We start from the raw sequence: 19,322 nt of genomic DNA, 5'->3' as shown, positions 1-19,322 counted from the left end.
TCCTTTAATACACACAAGCACTCTATTAATCAGGGCTTGATTGCATTTTAAGTTCCCTCCAACACATTTGACTTTTCATTTATTTAATGAGCGGGAAGAGACAACTAAACTTCAATTTTTTGTGCATTGAATGGCCATTAGGTGACAAGGCATTTGTGAAATGACACTGTAAGTCAGTGGAGGAAAAATAACTTTAAAAATATCCTCTCTCTCTTTTTTTTTTTTTTTTGAGGAACAGACAGAATTCTGTAATGCTCACAAAGGAAGAAGCAATTAAGACTCTGATTCAGTTAAGAAGTTATAAGAGAAATATAATTTGAAAGCCTGGAGGCACTAGACAGTTTGAGTTCTGGCTCTTTTTTTTTTTTTTTTTTTCAATTTGAAAGCAGTCACTGTTTACTAACTGACCAGATTACAGAAATAATCATGGTAGATACCTTAGTTCATCCTTCTAATAAGCCTGTTGATCTGGTCTTCCCTGTTGCCAGCATCTCCACCTTCCACAAAATGGGTGGTCATTTTCTTCATTCCACCTCGGGGAGAAGACAATTTGAAGGGCCACAGGAAGATGTTTGCTTCTTTGAACACAAACGTTTTCCAACAGTATAGATCTCATGAATCAGATCCTCCATGCAGATAATACCGTATTTGCCAAGAGATGGAGCAATCAACACGTTATCTGTCAGGGCAATTCGCTTCTTGTTGATTTTGCCATAACCACGTTTGTAGATCAATTCATTTATTGACTTCAGGTCTGGGTACCTCCAGGCAATGTACGGTTCCACAATTCTCAGCATGTTAATTGAAGCCTTGTTGAGCTTCACAAAGGTGCCATTGAAAATCTGACGGAGACAGAGAAGCTGCAACACCTTTCGAACCTTTGGGCTCACACCATTGATACCTCTGATCCTGATGACAAACGCGAATTTGGGTTCCGTGGGTACGTGGAAGTTGCCGGCTTTTCCTGCCATCCCAGCCATGCGAATTTCAGTTCTGTACATCTGCCGGTATTCCCTGTGACAGTGCTTAGCTTTTTCATAGATAAGCTTCCTCCTTGCCTTTCGAAGCATCTTTTGGGCAAATTTCTTTCTCAGGTGCTTGATCTTAAGCTCTGCGAAATTCTTTCGCTTTTTCTTAAGGGTTTCTGGCACAGCAGGAACCTTCTTTTTCTTCTCTTCCGCACCCTCCATGGTTCCAACTGGAAAGAGCTGAGTTCTGGCTCTTTTGTTACAACTCAATGACCTTCGGCAAGACACAAATTTATCTGAACCTTTGTTTTCTTATCTGTAAAATAGGAGTTCCAGTAAGGCTTGCCTGCCAATTCTTACAGTTACTGTGAGATTCATGTGTGACTGTACATGTGAAATTGTTTTGTAGTCTGTAAAGTATTATATAAATATTTTTCACTCTTATTATGACAACTGAAATACTAATAACTTTTAATTATTTTGACTAGTGGGAAATGTCTACAGTCATATGGTCAACTTAGGAGTTACTGTATGGCAGACACTACATGAGAATAAATTCACCCTCTGATCCAAGATTATATGCAAATATATATTTTTATTTTTACTTATTTATTTATTTATTTTTATAAGCCAATCTTTTTATTTATTTATTTATTTACTTTTTGCTGAGTTGGGTCTTTGTTGCTGCGTGCGGGATTGCGACGAGGGGGGCTACTCTTCGTTGTGGTGTGCAGGCTTCTCATTGCGGTGGCTTCTCTTGTTGTGGAGCACGGGCTCTAGGCGCGTGGGCTTCAGTAGCTGTGGCACGAGGGCTCAGCAGTTGTGGTGCACAGGCTTAGTTGCTCCGCGGCATGTGGGATCTTCCCAGACCAGGGCTCGAACCCACGACCCCTGCATTAGCAGGTGGACTCTTAACCACTGCGCCACCAGGGAAGCCCTCAAATATATATTTTTAAAGGAAACTTTTGTTGTTTTTAAGCATGTGTGAGTTGAACTCATGCCTGTAGGGTTAGCTCTCTTGTGGAGCAGCATTTGCCTCCTGGGCCCTCCCTCCACCCTGTCTTGGTTTGGCTGGTCCTCTCTTCGTCTCCTTGGCTCCAAACCACGGTTGACTTTTCTTTACCAGGCACGAAAAGTGACCTCACTTGAGTCTGGACAGTTCTGAGACAGAGAGATAACAGTAGAGCTTGTATATGCTTGGCTCTTGTCAACATGACAAATAAGACAGGGGAAGAGAGGTGGCTTGAACAGCTGGTGTAACCAGATCTGGGACTTATTTGGGTAGAGGGAGGAGTTGAATGACATCATCAACCAATGAATGTCCTATCAGGTGGTAAACTCTTCCAAGCTCGGCTTGAAAGACCACTTCTGGTCTTGCACATAGTGGGCACCCCAATATTTTTTCTTTAAAAAAAATTTTTTCCCAAATTTATACACATATATAAAAAACACACATATATATATAAAACACATATATATATATTTCTTGAATATATGAATAATACCGAGCACCTTGAAATTTCCCCCCAAACACTGCTAATTAGTTCTTTCATCACACCCAAAATAATATTAATAATATGGTTTGGGCTTCTGAGGGTGATGATTCAATTTCTCTATCATGTGACACATTTATAGGTCTACACAGATCTAAGTACATAAAGAGAGACATTTATCTATGTATTTTATTTTTACATAGACATTTTATTTTTTGGTATTACTTTAGCATCTTATTTTTTATTCATTTCCCACCCGCCTCCATGTTTTTGAACAAAGTTGTAATTATGGTATTCATTAATACTTGCTTCTGGATTTTTTTTCATCAAAAATTATTAAAAAAAACATTTTCACATTGATATATTGTCTTCATAAGTACTACTTCAGATAGCTACCCAAAATTCACTGGATATATTGAGCCGTCACATATACTTAACCAATCTCATGTTAAGTGTTTAAGAAACTTCTAATTTTCCCCTACTATAGATTATGCTGCAACTGGCAACTTTCCAATACAGCTTCTAGTTAACCTCCAAACCACGCTTTATGTTGTTAAGCATTTTCTTTTTCTTTCCTTTTTTTTTTGTGGGGAGGGCGTGCTACGCGGCTTGCGGGATCTTAGTTCCCCAACCAGAGACTGAACCCACATGTTGGCAGTGAAAGCGTGGAGCCCTAACCACTGGACCTCCAGGGAATTCCCGTGTTAAGCATTGCCAAAAGTGTATTTTTCTTTTCTAAAAATATATTAATTAATTAATTTTTCCATTTAAAATTCTTTTCTCCAGTCCAAAAAAAAAAAAAATACATATGTTTAGTAAAAATACTAAAGGATAAACAACTCGTGCAGTTACCCAAGTAAAGACTAAATCTCAGAAATTCCTTCTTCCTCTTGTGCAACTGCATTGCTGAAGTAACAGATAACATTAGGCAGACCACAGTCCTATCCATCATCACCGTCATCATCACCTTGATCAAAATTATCTTCCTTATGATCACACCAGTGATGCATTTTTGAGGAACACCAAAGTGAAGCCTGACAGTGAGACCCGCATCTGGGGAGAGTAAATGCAAAACTGGGTGGCAGCACCGATCATTGTAAGTATTTGTAAACTTGCCATATGCTGGACACTGTGGTAGACACTTGAGATGTGGTAAATTATGAATACACAAGTACCATGTCAAGGAACTGGTCAACTCTTAGCCTCCTGTTGAAATAATCTTCTTCAACAGTTTTCTGGACTCTTTATTATTCAAACCCTTATCTATTCAAAGTCCTTGTCTGTTTTGCTCCTTTTCAGTTGCTAATGGTGATTCTGCTCTGGGAATTTTCTCCATACTGGTTCAGCAAGTCCAGGCAGGTTCTGCCCCAAGGGCTCCTGGGCTAGAGTCCTTTAACAACTTACTCACCCCACCAAGTTTCTGACCATTCACCTGAGCTGGAATCATTCACTCAGACCAAGTCAGTGATTCAGAGCTGAGAAAAGCAGCCTGTGGCTTTCCTCAGGCAAAATGGCAGGCAACAGCCACTGGGCTAGGCTAGCGTACTGGACACTCCTGTGGAGAACACCTTGTTAGGCATGGGGAAGAGAAAAAAGAAAATGAAGTCCTCTTAGACTTGTCCTCAAAGAGCTTGCAATCCTTTTCAGGAGCTGAGTCCATAGGCAGTGCCAAAATTACAGTGAATGGCGAGAGGGTACCTTACAAACTGTTAAGAGTACACCAGTGGGTGCTGGAAGAGGAACAGGCAAAATCACGTGAGGATCATCATTCCCTCAACAAGGAATTATGGCCTTCAGAGAAGCAATTCCATAAGGGAATGCAAGATGTGTCTAGCCCTGCAGCTATTTACAATCCAGTTGGCGAGGCAAGAGATAGTGAGGTAAAAGTTAAAATATAATATAAAGCAGTGTTACATGTGATTATGTGTCAAGGGAGTGAAAAAGACAAGAACAACCTGAATTTAAGGGAAAGGAGGGATGGCTGAAGGTTTGACAATGGAGTATGGAGGGCAGTTTTGAGCAGGGTTCAAACAAAGAGATAGGTGTAGTGAAGGACTAGTCCAAATGTGCTTGGGTCAGAGCCTAGCTGGAGTGGATGAGGGACGCATCTGTGTAAAAACTAAGGTCAGAAAGCTGTGAAGATGGCAGTTTGTTGGGAGTCCTTGGGTGCTGGATTGATAGCTCTGACTTTTATTCTTGTGGGTAGTTGTTCAAAGCTTGTGAGCCAGGGAATGACATGAAAACGGGAGGCCAGAAATGAGGGACTGGAGGGAGAGAAACCAATTAGGAGGCCACTGCAAGGCTTTGAAGATAAGGTCCTGTTGTGGGAGTGGGAAAGGAAGGATGGGCTTGAGGGACATCAGAAGGAAGAATTGACAGTCCTTGCCGTTGATTGGATATGGACAGAGAGGGAGGAGAGATGGATGACTCAGGGAAGCTTTCAGTAGGAAGAGTGTTGAGGGGAGGCTTTGGAGGCTGGAGATCAGCTTCCGGTGCTAAGTCTTTGCAAGTACAAAGATTTACATATCGGCAGGAGTGTAGTCTCAATTGATTATCTTATAAAAATTGTGGAGTTTCTTCTCTATGAGATAGGTAGGCAGTAAGTATCTCACTGATTAAAAATGACAAAACCAGGGAGCAACTCCTGGCTCAAAGGAGGGGAGAGTAGAAAAAAGCACTTCGATCTTGGATTACAAACCCTGGGCTAAGTCCCAGCTATTTTTTCCCCCCAAGAATTCATTTCACGTATTTGGACAAAATACAGGCATACCTCGGAGATATTGCCAGTTTAGTTCCAGACCACTGCAATAAAGCGAATATTGCAATAAAGTGAGACGCTCGAATTTTTTTGGTTTCCCCGTGCATATAAAAGTTACGTTTACACTGTACTGTAGTTTGTTAAATGTGCAATCGCATTATGTTTAAAAAAAAGACAATGTATATACCTTAATTAAAAAATACTTTATTGCTAAAAAATGCTAACCATCACCTGAGCCTTCAGTGAGTTGTAAACTTTTTGCAATAGTAACATCAAAGATCCCTAATCACAGATCACCATTAGCAAATACAATAAGAAAAAAGTTTGAAATATTGTGAGAATTACCAAACTATGATGGAGACACGATCTGAGCAAATGCTGTTGGGAAAATGGAGCTGGTAGTGTTGCATGATGCAGGGTTGCCACAAACCTTCAATTTGTAAAAAAAAAATGCAGTATGTGTGAAGTGCTACAAAGTGAGATATTCCTGTACTTTATTTTTTTTTATTTTTTTAATTTTTTTAATTTTTTTTTATTTTTTAAATTTTTTTTATTTTTTTTTAAATGTATTTATTTATTTATTTATGGCTGTGTTGGGTCTTCGTTTCTGTGCGAGGGCTTTCTCCAGTTGCGGCAAGCGGGGGCCACTCTTCATCACGGTGCGCGGGCCTCTCACTATCACGGCCTCTCTTGTTGCGGAGCACAGGCTCCAGACGCGCAGGCTCAGTAGTTGTGGTTCATGGGCCTAGTTGCTCCGCGGCATGTGGGATCCTCCCAGACCAGGGCTCAAACCCGTGTCCCCTGCACTGGCAGGCAGACTCTCAACCACTGCGCCACCAGGGAAGCCCTATATTCCTGTACTTTAAAACTCACTGGGCCAGTCTCCTTACCTGTAAAATATTTGTCTATTATCTATTTTATGGGTCTCAGCCCAAATCACAGCCATTATTTATTAAATACTTTAGCATGTAACAGAATTTGTGTTAAGAACTTTATTTGTAATTTCTTATTTCATCTTTAGAATGCCCATTCTGCATTTAAAAAAAAATTTCAAAATTTAGTAGCTTAAAACAATATTCATTTTATTTGTTCTACAATCTGGGCTGGGCTGGGCTGGGCTCTGGTTCTATTGGTCTTGATGCTGGTTACTGATGCCCTTTGCAGTCAGCTGTTGGGCCGGCTGTGGGCTGGGCTCAGCTCCGGTGCTGGAAAGCTGGAGTTCTCCCTGTCTCCACCTATCTCAGGGCCTCTTCCTCTGCACGTGGTTTCCCCAGCAAAGTAGTTGCACTTCTTCCCTAGTGGCTCAGATCTCCCAAAAGTACAGAAGCAGAAACTTCCACACCTCCCTTGGGGTTAAAAGAGGGAACAAGCACAGATGCAGGGCTGCATTTTCCAGGTGAAGGCAAGTCACTGGTGCAGTCCAGATTTAAGTGGGAGGGACTCCATAAGGGTGTGACCAAAAGAAGGGTGGTCCATTGAAGGCCAGCAGTATCACAGCCTACCACACTGTTATCTCCAATTTGTAAATGAATAATCTGTGATTTAAGGGAGGTTAAATTACTTGCCCAGTGTAGAGAGTAGAGCTAGGCATTTCAAAGCTTGTGTTCTAAATCAGTGGGAACAGATAAAATTTGTATATAGTCTTTCCTCAGTGTCAGCAGGGGGTTGGTTCTAGGACACCCCGCCCCCCCAACCAAAATCTGAGGATGTTCAAGTCCCTTATATATAAAATGGCATAGTATTTAAATATAACCTACACACATCCTCCCATATACTTTAAATCAGCTCTACGTTTCTTATAATAACTAATACAATTAAATGCTATGTAAATAGTTGTCAGTGTGCCACAAATTCAAGTTTTGCTTTTTGGAACTTTCTGGAATTTTTTTTTTTTTTTTAAATCCACAGTGGATGTGGAACCCAAGGATACAAAGGGCCGACTGTAATTTGTTTTAATCTAAAATCCTGTGAGGTGGGTACTGTTATTGTTTCTAATTTACAAAGGAGAAAACTCAGGAATAGAGAGTTTCAGTATCTTGCCTCAGGTATTTTCCTCCAGAGATTCATTATACACTTATCTGTTACACCATACTGCCTCTTATGGGCAGTACCTGATAGACACAAGGCACCTGTAAATGTTATTTAATCTGAAACTATTGTTTGAAGCACTGAAGCAAATCTCTTTGGCCATCCACTATCATATCTTATAGACTGTTTGGGAACTGGGAGTTTTCCCTTAGAGCTATCACGTGATCAGAGCAATTTCCATTTCAGGCATCTCCTTTGTCCTCCACTATCTATGTCTTGAAGTTTGGCAAGGAATGACGGCATCCTTGCCCACCCAACCTCAATCCTGATTCTCCCTAACTGATTAATCTCATGGCTCCCTCAGCATCTTCCTCTGTGCAGCAGCTGGCAACTCTTTACAAAGCAAGACCTTCCTTCCTGGGTGAGGACCTTCCTGGAGTTGGGCTGGCCTCAAGGTTCCATCTGTTCATCGTCAAGTGGCTTCTGAATTAGTAACCTTTCGGTCCCAGTCACTTCCTCTAGTTCCAGAGCTGATTTCCCCATTGTTGCAACTGTGGTGGCTTCTGACGATAGCTTGTAAAGATGCTATTTCCCATGGAGTGACCTATAGCAGCTTCCCCTTCCCTCTGCTGGTCCTATGGGCAGAGGACTCGCTGATGGGAGATAGTTCCAGAGTCTCCTGAAGGAGCCATGCTCTGCTCACCTTTGACAGTGATCCACATGACTCTCTTTCTCTCTCAGGCAGTCTTGATTTTCCCGTCTGTGGGGAGTTTGGAATCACAGCACACCCTCAAACACAGATAATGGGGGGCGGGCTCACTTAGGTGGCCTCTGCTCTATTTTGGGCACTGACAGGGAGAAGCCATTCAGGGAATGTGCCCCGAATACGCTTACCTTTTCCAAAGCAAAACTGTGGGGTGGCTTTGTCTTTCCCATAAACTTTACTCCTTCAAAGCAACTCCAGATTTTAATTTTGACTTTGTTCCACCCTTATAAAACTGTGAAGGCACAATACTTGCACTTGATACAATTCTATTTTATTTAACAAAGAGGTATGTAGGTAGGTATGTCTTCAAAGTGCTTTACGTATATCGCCTCATATGACTTATTCCATAAACTTATGTTTGAATCAAATGGGGTCGGGTAGGGACTTTCTGAAGCCTGACTTACCTCGCAGCCACTCTCCCCTTCCCCCCAGTGGAGAAGGGACAAGGGAAAGAAGGAATTGAGCTGCTCCGGAGGACCAGGCCGCTTCCTACTTCCCGCAGCTGTCTTGCCAGTCTAGATCTAGCAGGGGGTCTCCACCCCTCGCCTAGATCCAGTCGGTGGGAGGGTGGGTGGTTTTTTCCGGGTCACTGGCGCACCCTCTCTGCTCCCAGCCACCTGTTCCGGTTCCATCCCGGCTCCAGGCTCTCTGGAGGGCGTCAGGGACATTCCAATCCTCCCACTACCAGCGCGGATGTCGCGGGAGAGGGGGGCACGATCGCTGTCCCTTTCCAGCGCCCAAGCTTTGACCAGGTTTCTTCTCAACCCCTAGTGACCTGAGTCACCCTGGAGAGGAAAACAAGTATTGATAAATGGTTTGAAGGTTGTTTACAATGAACCAGTTGGCGAAGCCGCATCCCTAGCGACAGGGGCACTTTCTGGGCACCGTCTGCGCACGAGCAGACAATTGAAAGCCAAACAGCCGAGATGCCTCCTCGCCAGACCAAATATGGTCACAAGCGCTAAGTAGCCTCCTGTGGAAAGGCTGGCCTCGCTGGTGTCTCCCCGCGCCGGGGCGCACCAGGGCCCGCCCTCAGGCAGAATCACGGATCAGTGCAGCGCTCCGGCGCTGCCGGCCTCGGCACCCGGCACGAAGGGAGGGCGCGGCGCCCAGGACCGGCCCTTACTCGGTCTGGGCCCCTCACCCGCGTGCCCTCCGCCGCCCCCAGCCTTGGTTTCGGTCCACAAGTCCTTGATTAAACAGGCTCGGGCCACTTTCCCTTTGATCCCGCCCCAAGTCCGTGGTAAACTCAAAGGAATGCAGATCCAGGGCTCCGCGGGAGAGGTCCGCGCGACCAGGAGGAGTGGGTGGAGGGCACCCGTCTCCTCTTGCCCTGCAAAGTACCCAGCACGCCCAGGGTTTTCTGGAGCCGGGGGTGGGAGGAGGAGGAGGAGGAGGAGGAGGAAGGGGAGGGACGAGCGGGGGCAGGCAGGCTGGGGACTTGGAGGTCATGCATAATTCAACAGCTCAACTTTCGGCCCCGCCTCTTTCCTGGGAGTGGGAGTTTGCTCCAAACTTTGTTTATGGGACAGTCCGGGAGCCGCGGCGGCCGCGCTGTCTGCTTCTCCTCTGCCTCCTCGCGGAGCGCGAGCGCCTGAGGCCAGTTCGGGGGATGTGAGAGCAGAAGCCCCTCGGCTGCCAGGCACCGAGTCGGGTCAGGATTTGCCAGCCGGGCCCCGGCTCCAGCCCTGCAAGCTCGGGACGCACCCTAGCGACCCAGGCCCGACGGCGAGTTCGGGCGGGACGGCGGCCGCCGCACGCCCAGACTCGGCTTCGCTGCGCGCCCAGGTAGTGCCCGCTGGCGCGCGCCCGCTCACCGGACACCACTCCAGGGCGCCCGGCTCCTCGGGCTTCCGGAGTTGAGATGTCTTGGAGTTGGCTCGGGTTGAGACTCTGGGGGGCTGACTGCCCTGGAAAGTTTCGACCTGTCCTTTGCCACCAGCAGTTCAGCAGCGTCTCCAGTGCAGTTAACTCCCAGCAGCCACCCCATCCCCCCTTTCCTGGTAACTTCTTGGCTTCAAGAAAGTTGCATAATTCTCGAGGCCAGGAGGGACCCCTCCCCCCATCCGGCTGGTCTTAACTGCTGGGTGTCTGGGATCCCGAGGCAGACACCTATCTGTCTCTTTTGCTTTTTCTCTCTATTCTCTTCCCCCCCACCCCGTATCCCCCCTCTCCGACCCTCAATAAAAGGCTAATCTGACCTCCTTTCTTGCAGAAGATGAATCCGGCCTCGGCGCCCCCTCCGCTCCCGCCACCCGGGCAGCAAGTGATCCACGTCACTCAAGACCTAGACACGGACCTCGAAGCCCTCTTCAACTCGGTGATGAACCCCAAGCCCAGCTCGTGGCGGAAGAAGATCCTGCCCGAGTCGTTCTTCAAGGAGCCTGACTCCGGCTCGCACTCACGCCAGTCGAGCACCGACTCGTCCGGTGGTCACCCGGGGCCCCGACTGGCCGGCGGCGCCCAGCACGTCCGCTCGCACTCGTCGCCCGCGTCTCTGCAGCTGGGCACCGGCGCGGGCGCTGCGGGCAGCCCGGCGCAGCAGCACGCGCACCTCCGACAGCAGTCCTACGACGTGACCGACGAGCTGCCGCTGCCCCCGGGCTGGGAGATGACCTTCACGGCCACTGGCCAGAGGTACTTCCTCAAGTAAGTCAGCCTGGAACTAGGGGGGGACACAGAGTCACGATACCCAGGGCGTGCACGCTTGTTCTTGAGTGTGTGCGTGTGTGTGTGTGTGTGAGAGAGAGAGAGAGAGAGAAAGAGAAGGGAGAGAGAGAGAGAGAGAGGTGATGTGTCACCTTCCACGGTTGTTTCCCAGAGATCTGGGAGGCTGGAAGTAGGGAGTGAGTCTCTGGGTGCCGGAATTGTAAGGGATCAGAGAAACTGAGTCTGGTGAAGTTCTTCCAGGGCCCTGGAAGTCACAAGAGATTCGGGACATGGAAACTCTTAGAGGTACAAGAAAAAAAAAAAAAACTTTTGGGAGAATTCTCCTGAAACACATAGGTGACCATACCCTGAAGCTGGAGTACTGATACAGACTCCTGGACCCGAACTCTTACTCCCTTCCCTGCCCACTCTAAGTCAGATAACTCAGAGCCTGGTCCACTGGGATATGACACCAAGATAATGCCAGAGCAGATATGAAGCTTGGGGAGGAGAGGGACTCTTGGTAGTGTAGGTGGTCTCCAGTCTCTCCATTCTTGGGAAAAGCAGTCTAGAAAAGTGAACACTGCCTGGTAGGCCTTACTGATGACGTGATGACCACTCAGCACCTGTGATGTAATTAGTAACTGCCTGGTGAAGTAGTTAAAGCTAGACAAATCAATTGTGTGGAAATTGGGTCGGAGTTTTATTATGTCGCCCTTGGTAACCTAAAATACCATTGAATCAGGAGCCTGCTTTGTCATTCTTCCCTTCCCTTTGTTCCAGCTTCTTGATGTAATGAAGTTTACATTTGAGTGGAATTAGACTGTATAGGAAAATATATTCATAGGCATAAAGAAGGTTGTTTCAATTGTGGTACCCTAAAATAATTATATTCTGGAGGAGAAGCCAAGCTGGAACTTGAAATGTAATTAGTGAGGTCATGGGGGGTCAGGCTATCAATCGCCTGGATTGAAGTCGTGCCAGCTGGGCCACTTGGTCCAGGATTGCCTGCCCTGGCTGGCTCTTCACTGCCATGGAGGGAAACTCCTCCTCTAAGAACTTGCCTTGGAATTTATTTTAAAGCCCATATTTCTTTGATTGAGTAGCTTTAGTTTAGACTTTAAGATGTTATGTGCTATTTTAAAAAGGTAATCAAGCCTTTCTTTGGCACTAATATTTGATACTTTGATGGCTGTGAGAGGACCCTAATAACAAATACACAATGAGGGATGAGGCTTATAATAGCCAACCCTTTGACTCATACTGGTGGCCAATTATTCCTTTCCCATCCCAAAGCTGTTCATGTCTTGTGCAAGGAGGAGTGCTTTATTTTTTTGCTGGGGTTGATGCATTGCTGAGAAGCCCTTGTCCTAAAACAGACTTGATGGTCATTTTAGTCCACAACTGGTCTTCTGGTTTTTGAGTGATAGTGTGGACACGTACTCAGTGCTTTGATTTCTTTTTTTTTTTTTTTAATTTATTTATTTATTTTTGGCTGCGTTGGGTCTTCGTTGCTGCGCACAGGCTTTTCTCTAGTTGCGGCGAGCTGGGGCTACTCTTCGTTGTGGTGCGCGGGCTTCTCGTTGCAGTGGCTTGTCTTTCTTGCAGAGCACGGGCTCTAGGTGCGCGGGCTTCAGTAGTTGTAGCACATAGGCTCAGTAGTTGTGGCTCACGGGCTTAGTTGCTCCGTGGCATGTGGGATCTTACCAGACCAGGGATGGAACCTGTGTCCCCTGCCTTGGCAGGAGGATTCTTAACCACTGCGCCACCAGGGAAGTCCAGTGCTTTGATTTCTAAATGGTTGGTGGGATTCAAGTATGTGATGTAATAGCATGACATTTTTCTAAGTGTGATGATATTGTTCCAAAGGATGACATTAGTCTGTATACTACATAAAGATCCAAAGTAGCATCTTGCATTGCTTTACTTAGGTAAATGCAGTTTTGAATATCTTACTGTGACTTTTATAGAAATGGACTTAGTAGTACATACACGTAGAAAAAGACCCAATAATTTCTAATAATTTTGGAGGTTATTTTTGGTCCCAAGTGGTTTTTGAATTGTGTTTATAAATACACACACACAAATATATATAATGTATGATTGGTATAGCTGGTTGTTAAAAATATGAAATAAGAGCTGGGCTTGCCTAATATCTGAGGAAAGCTAGGGGGAAAAGATCCATAAACAGAAATAAAACAAAAGAGTTCCCTTTTATACAGGCTTTGAATGATTGGAGTAGCTCTAAAATAGGTTTGTGAAACTAGGTTAAAAATGGAAGTTAGCCTTGGGTTTAGAGAAAGTTGATATGCTCCATTTGCCTCATCCCCCAACTAAAAGCCACTCCTCAGTCCAAAGCTGGGTGCCTCTTCATCTCACTTTGGATAGTCAGTAAAGACAACAACTGGAAACACGTGTAAGCAGTAGGCCTGTAGGCTTGATCTGATGCTATCCCTGGAAATTTTTTGGCCAAGTAGCTAAGGGAATTTAAGAAATTAAGTCACTGTGACTTTTGTTTTTTGAGATAAGCAGTCTGCCAAGAGTTCTCTGAATTTCTTTTGGAGCTTTGTTTAAAGTTGGAATAAGATAAATGTTATATGCCACACTTTGTTACACAGCCTCAAAAAGCAACGTATTTTGGTGGATTTAAGCAGAAGCTTGGAAAATGGTGGCAACTAACCCTGAATTAATTTTCATAAAATCTACCCATGACTTTGCCCCAACATCTGTGAAATGGGGCTAGCAGTAGAATCCTATTCTTGATTTTGTCAGGAGTTGAGGGCTTTATAAATCAGAAATCAAAGTATTTTATAATTGACAAGGTCATTTTCTGGGGGGGGAAGGTTAGAAAACTGAGGCCAGGGAAGGGTATTGACGTGACTTTGGGAATGCCATTTGTGGTTATTTAATGGTGGACCCTGGACTGGCCCTCTAATCTGTTGTCATCTACTTAGGGAGCAGTTTTCCGTTTTCCCCACTCCCACCTTTATCCTCATGTCACTTCCCCAGCTGAACAATGAGCTTTATGGGATACAAAGCCTGGACATCTAAGAAGCTTTAAAAAACCTTTTTGTCATTTTCTCAGGCAAGATTGTTCCTAGGTATATGGTGTAATCACTTTCTGGTACCTGTTGCAGGGCACCTTTTCTAAGCATTCACGCCTTCCCTGTGGTGTTAGGGTAGCATTTAACAATGGGGAGGATAGAATGTTAAAATGCATGGCCTCTGAAGACGGACTGCATTGTTCCTGATGTTCTCTACAGCTCATAAATCAGGCTGGGGTGTGTAGGTGTTGGGCTCTTAGCAACTGGCACACTGACTTTGAACACTGATCACATTAAAATTTAAAAAAAATTTCTGGTTATAAATGGAATACATGTTTGGTGTACATAGACCAGAAAATAGAGAATTATAAAGAAGAAAGTGATCTGGATTCAGTAGAACTTTCCATTCTTGTAGAAAATTTTAATTTGAATAACATATTCTATAAGAAAAATTATCCCCACTCTTAAATATAATTCCAACTATAACATTTGCTGCCACTCCCAATTTTTAGTAATAATTTTAGTGTTTTGCCTTTTCTGAAATGTGTGGTAGAAAATTATTTTTGTCAAAGTGATCTGTGCGGTTGGTAACAAACCCAATAGTATAAAAGGACTTTTGTTGAAACACAGTGGTTTCCTTCACCTTCTCAAGGCTCACAGAGGGAACCTTTCAATATTTTATTTTTATTTTATTTTTTAAAAAATAAATTTATTTATTTATTTATTTTTGTCTGCGTTGGGTCTTTGTTACTGCATGCGGGCTTTCTCTAGTTGCCGCGAGTGGGGAGCTACTCTTTGTTGCGGTGTGCAGGCTTCTTACTGTGGTGGCTTCTCTTGTTGCGGAGCATGGGCTCTAGGCGTGCGGGCGCAGTAGTTGTGGTGCACAGGCTTAGTTGCTCCGCCGCGTTTGGGATCTTCCCAGACCAGGGCTCGAACCCATGTCCCCTGCACTGACAGGCGGATTCTTAACCACTGAGCCACCAGGGAAGCCCCTTTACGGTATTTCTGACTCCCCGTTTTGTAAGTCAACGAGGTTTGGGTGGCTATCAGGTCCACAATTTGCTTTTTGTTAATGACACCTTAATATTCCAAAGCTCTGAACCCATAACCAATAAAGGTTTTGTGCTTTGTCCCCAAATTAACTTTTTTATTCTTAAATTATTCTTGAAGTTGAAAAACTGGAGGCAACACTTAATATAATTTATTGCCTTGTGTATTAACATTGGATCTTAGACTTGCACATTGTGTCTGGTGTCAGGACTCCTGGGACACTCAAAGGAGGATATATCCAGCCCCAAAGTCATAGGGATTCTTTCTTTTCACTCTTCATCAGTTGTTAAAATTTGTGTTACCTTTTAGTTTCTTCATCTTTGGATCTTGACTTTCTTTAAACATTTTTTCCTATTATTTCTAATTGCCTTTTTTTTTTTTTTAATTTTTATTTATTTATTTATTTATTTTTGGCTGTGTTGGATCTTCGTTTCTGTGCGAGGGCTTTCTCTAGTTGCGGCAAGCGGGGGCCACTCTTCATCGCGGTGCGCGGGCCTCTCACTGTCGTGGCCTCTCCCGTTGTGGAGCACAGGCTCCAGACGCGCAGGCTTAGTAGCTGTGGCTCACAGGCCTAGCTGCTCCACGGCATGTGGGATCTTCCCGGACCGGGGCACGAGCCCGTGTCCCCTGCATTGGCAGGCGGATTCTTAACCACTGCGCCACCAGGGAAGCCCCTCTAATTACCTTTTTATATGTTTATATACTATTTGCCTTTATTATGATCTCAAAATTTTCCAGGCTCTCAATCCCCTGGGTTCTATCAGATCTCCTTTACTTAAGCTTTTATGTCCAGATTCCCTCATCTTTCTGTTCCATTCTTGTTGCTCTCTAGATCTACAACAGAGCTGTCATCCTAGGGCTTCTCTTTACTTCTTTCCATGGCTAAGAGTGCTGTTTGTTTGTCTTCCTCTTTTTTGGTTTATGCCCTCATTTTGCTGGAGTACATACTTGAGAAACTGTTTTTGTTTTTTTTTTTTAATTAATTAATTAATTTTTGGCTGTGTTGGGTCTTCGTTGCTGCACATGGGCTTTCTCTAGTTGCGTCGAGCGGGGGCTACTCTTGGTTGTGGTATGTGGGCTTCTCATTGCGGTGGCTCCTCTTGTTGTGGAGCACAGGCTCTTGGCGCGTGGGCTTCAGTAGTTGTGGCACATGGGCTTAGTTGCTCTGAGGTATGTGGGATCTTCCCCGACCAGAGATCGAACCCGTGTCCCCTGAATTCGCAGGCGGATTCTTTTTTTTTTTTTAAAGAGAGATTGCTTTTATTATTTATTTATTTATTTATTTTTGGCTGCGTTGGGTCTTTTGTTGCTGCGGGCGGGCTTTCTCTAGTTGCGGTGAGCAGGGGCTACCCTTGGTTGCGGTGCACGGGCTTCTCATTGCAGTGGCTTCTCTCATTGTGGAGCACGGGCTCTAGGTACGCGGGCTTCAGTAGTTGTGGCACATGGGCTCAGTAGTTGTGGCTCGCAGTCTCTAGAGCAAAGGCTCAGTAGTTGTGGAGCACGGGCTTAGTTGCTCCGCGGCATGTGGGATCTTCCCAGACCAGGGACGGAATCTGTGTCTCCTGCATTGGCACGAGGATTCTTAACCACTGCACCACCAGGGAAGTCCTATTTCATGGTATTTCTAAAGATTAGATAACATATTTGAAGTGTCTGGTACATAGTAGACTTTCAGTACAAGTTTGTTCTTGCTTCCCCTTGCCTCCCTACATGCATATGCTGTCTACCTGGCCAAAATCAGATGCAGAGACCTTGCTAGTAGGATAAACTAATTTTTTTTTTTTTTTTTTTTTAATTTATGGCTGTGTTGGGTCTTCGTTTCTGTGCGAGGGCTTTCTCTAGTTGTGGCAAGCGGGGGCCACTCTTCATCGTGGTGCGCGGGCCTCTCACTATCGCGGCCTCTCTTGTTGCGGAGCACAGGCTCCAGACGCGCAGGCTCAGTAATTGTGGCTCACGGGCCCAGTTGCTCCGCGGCATGTGGGATCTTCCCAGACCAGGGCTCGAACCCGTGTTCCCTGCATTGGCAGGCAGATTCTCAACCACTGCGCCACCAGGGAAGCCCAGGATAAACTAATTTTGACTCTCCGTTATAGTTTGGTGCTGAATGAAGCCTGTATCTGGAATTGCAAGCTGGTTTTTAAATTTGTAAACAAAGACTGAGAATCAACTTTCCTGTTAAAAAACCTAAATAGGAATGCCCACCACGGATGTCCTTTTGCTGCAGCATCTTGGAGGGTCTTGCACCCTCTGAGGAGGGTCTACTTTCTGATTTTTGGAATCTGGCTTGTAGCTACTAGTCGAGCCCCTTTTGTGTATGGGAGGGGGAGTGAGATTGAGAAGTGGGGTGAGAGGAAGAGGGGAGGTAATTGACATTGGTTGATTACCTGCTCTATTCCAGAGGAGGCAGGGAGCTGTAAGTCAGTACTTCCTGGAGAGGTAGCACCAGAATCACCCATGGAACACACTCCTGACACATGTGTAAGGAAACTTTATTCATAACCCTAGGTGCTTTTCACACATTCTTTTAACCCTCACAGTGACCTGTGAACAGGTACATATTATTTTCTCATTTTACTGTTGAGGAAACTGAGGCACAATAAGGTTGAGTAAATGGCCGAGGGTCACATAACAGGCGAGTGGCAGAGATGGGATTAGAATTATGTGATTCTCAAACCTGTACTTCTGCCCTTGTACTGTGCTGCCTCATGTCAGTTACATGCCCATAATTAGGCCCTGTAACTAGGTATCCTTGGTGACCAGATAACTTTGGAGTGGTGGATGGAGCATTAGAGTTTGCTTCTAAACTCAGTCTGGGTGATCAAATTTGGAGCTCTCAGTGCTGGAGAGAGAGAGAAATGATGAAACAAACCAGAAATGGATAGTATATGTACAATGACTATTTTTTCTTCTCATTGAGATTTTCACCATTAATAAATCCATATCATTTTACAGGGCACACAGATGTGACATGGAGGGCGGATGACCTAATTTATGTCAGGATTGGGTATGTTGCTGAGGACTTGTTGAGAGGGTTAGTTAGATGTTAGTAAAGTAGCTTACAGGAAAAAAGGTTACTTCTCATTGTCTTTATAATTGCAGAGATTGATTAGAAATAGATTGCTTAAAGGGTTGACTCAGTGTCAGTTTTTGTTTGTTGACAAATTGAGACATGTAGGAATTACACCCTTACTTATCATCTCTGCCTTTCCCGTCCTCCCTCAATGAAATATCTAACCATAGGAGAGGATGGTGGAAGTAAATGAATCCACCAATCCAGGGGATAATTTTTTTTTTAAAGGTGATTTGGAAGACTGAGGACTGAAATAATAAACTTTTTATTGAAGGGGAAAGTCTGAGGGGATGGCCCTTCCACTGGTCTGTGGGGGACTCTGAATGTTTTAGTGCATTGAAATATCAGCAGAGCAATGTTTTCCAAAGTGTATTTCTTGGAACCCTAGTCCACTCAGATACTTTGTGAACAAAAGGTTCCTGGACCAATAGATTTGGGATATGTTGCAGGCTCTATCCCTCTCTTGGAATTTCACAATACACGTTCAAGACTCCAGAGTCACTTGTTACAAAACTAGTTTATTTTTAAGCCAATATTTCACAAGCGTATTTGACTTTTGAACATTTTTATTCCAACTATTATCTCATACTGTCCACCTAGGAATGTCCTGTGGACTTTGGGAAGCGTTTTTGTGACTTCCATTGTTATTTCTCTAGTTGAGAATTTCATGTTTAAATCAAGTTATAGTTTTTCTTTTCAGTGTGCTTTGTATAGATGTATTACGTTTTCATTTATATTTCTTGATTTAACAGTCAGTTACCAATGCTTAGAGATAAGAAATGGCCCTAAATATCAGACAAGTGGGATATAACACATAAAAACCCAATAATTATGGTACATTGTGAAAGGGTCATAATCCTGATTTTATTTTAAAAAGTATGTGTGTGTCTGTCTGATAGAGGCTTACATACCAAACTGTGTTCGATGGTCATTTGTGGGATTATGGAGATTTTTCTTGTCTACTTTTTGCCTTTCTGTATGTTCCAAATGTCGCATAATAAACATATTTCTTTCTAAATCAGGGGAAAGGGGAAGTTATAAAAACCACAGGAGAAAGCAAGCAAAGAGGCAAGGGAAGATGGAGTGGTAGATTTGGGTAGGTGTGTGGGGCATGGGAGGGATCTCGTAGCCTTAGCTCAGTAACTGAAGCCTGGAGCTTATGTTACTAAGGAGATCCTCTTTGGGAACTGCTTGTGTTTTTCTTGTTTTGGGTTCTTTTCTTTTCTTTCTTTTTTAAAAAATTTTTATTGAAGTATAGTTGAATTGCAATGTTGAGTTAATTAATGCTGTACAGCAAAGTGACTCAGTTATACATATATATATATACTTTTTCATATTCTTTTCCTTTAGGGTTTATCACAGGATATTGAATATAGTTCCCTGTGCTATACAGTAGGACCTTGTTGTTCATCCATTCTATAGATACCAGTTTGCATCTGCTAATCTGTTTTGGGTTATTTTCTTTAGAAACGAACACAGTAATTGCTAAAATCTTA

At 44.3% G+C, this 19,322-nt stretch overlaps 1 protein-coding gene and 1 pseudogene across 1 annotated transcript in view; one reads left to right on the top strand and one right to left on the bottom strand.

Annotated features, from left to right (window-relative positions):
- Positions 1-406: 406 nt before the first annotated feature.
- Positions 407-1,190, bottom strand: LOC137766771 (large ribosomal subunit protein uL30 pseudogene; annotated as a pseudogene).
- An 8,329-nt stretch (positions 1,191-9,519) lies between these two features.
- The window catches only part of WWTR1 (WW domain containing transcription regulator 1), a 126,367-nt gene continuing 116,564 nt past the window's right edge, over positions 9,520-19,322 (top strand). The window contains exons 1-2 of the mRNA XM_068546081.1: positions 9,520-9,801; positions 10,229-10,662. Coding sequence (XP_068402182.1) covers positions 10,232-10,662 — 431 coding nt within the window. The 5' untranslated portion in view covers positions 9,520-9,801; positions 10,229-10,231. The remainder of the gene's footprint in view (positions 9,802-10,228; positions 10,663-19,322) is intronic.

Source organism: Eschrichtius robustus, chromosome 6 (assembly GCF_028021215.1).
Source record: "Eschrichtius robustus isolate mEscRob2 chromosome 6, mEscRob2.pri, whole genome shotgun sequence".
Taxonomy (NCBI): Eukaryota; Metazoa; Chordata; class Mammalia; order Artiodactyla; family Eschrichtiidae; genus Eschrichtius; species Eschrichtius robustus.
This window is presented reverse-complemented; position numbering and strand designations above follow the sequence as displayed.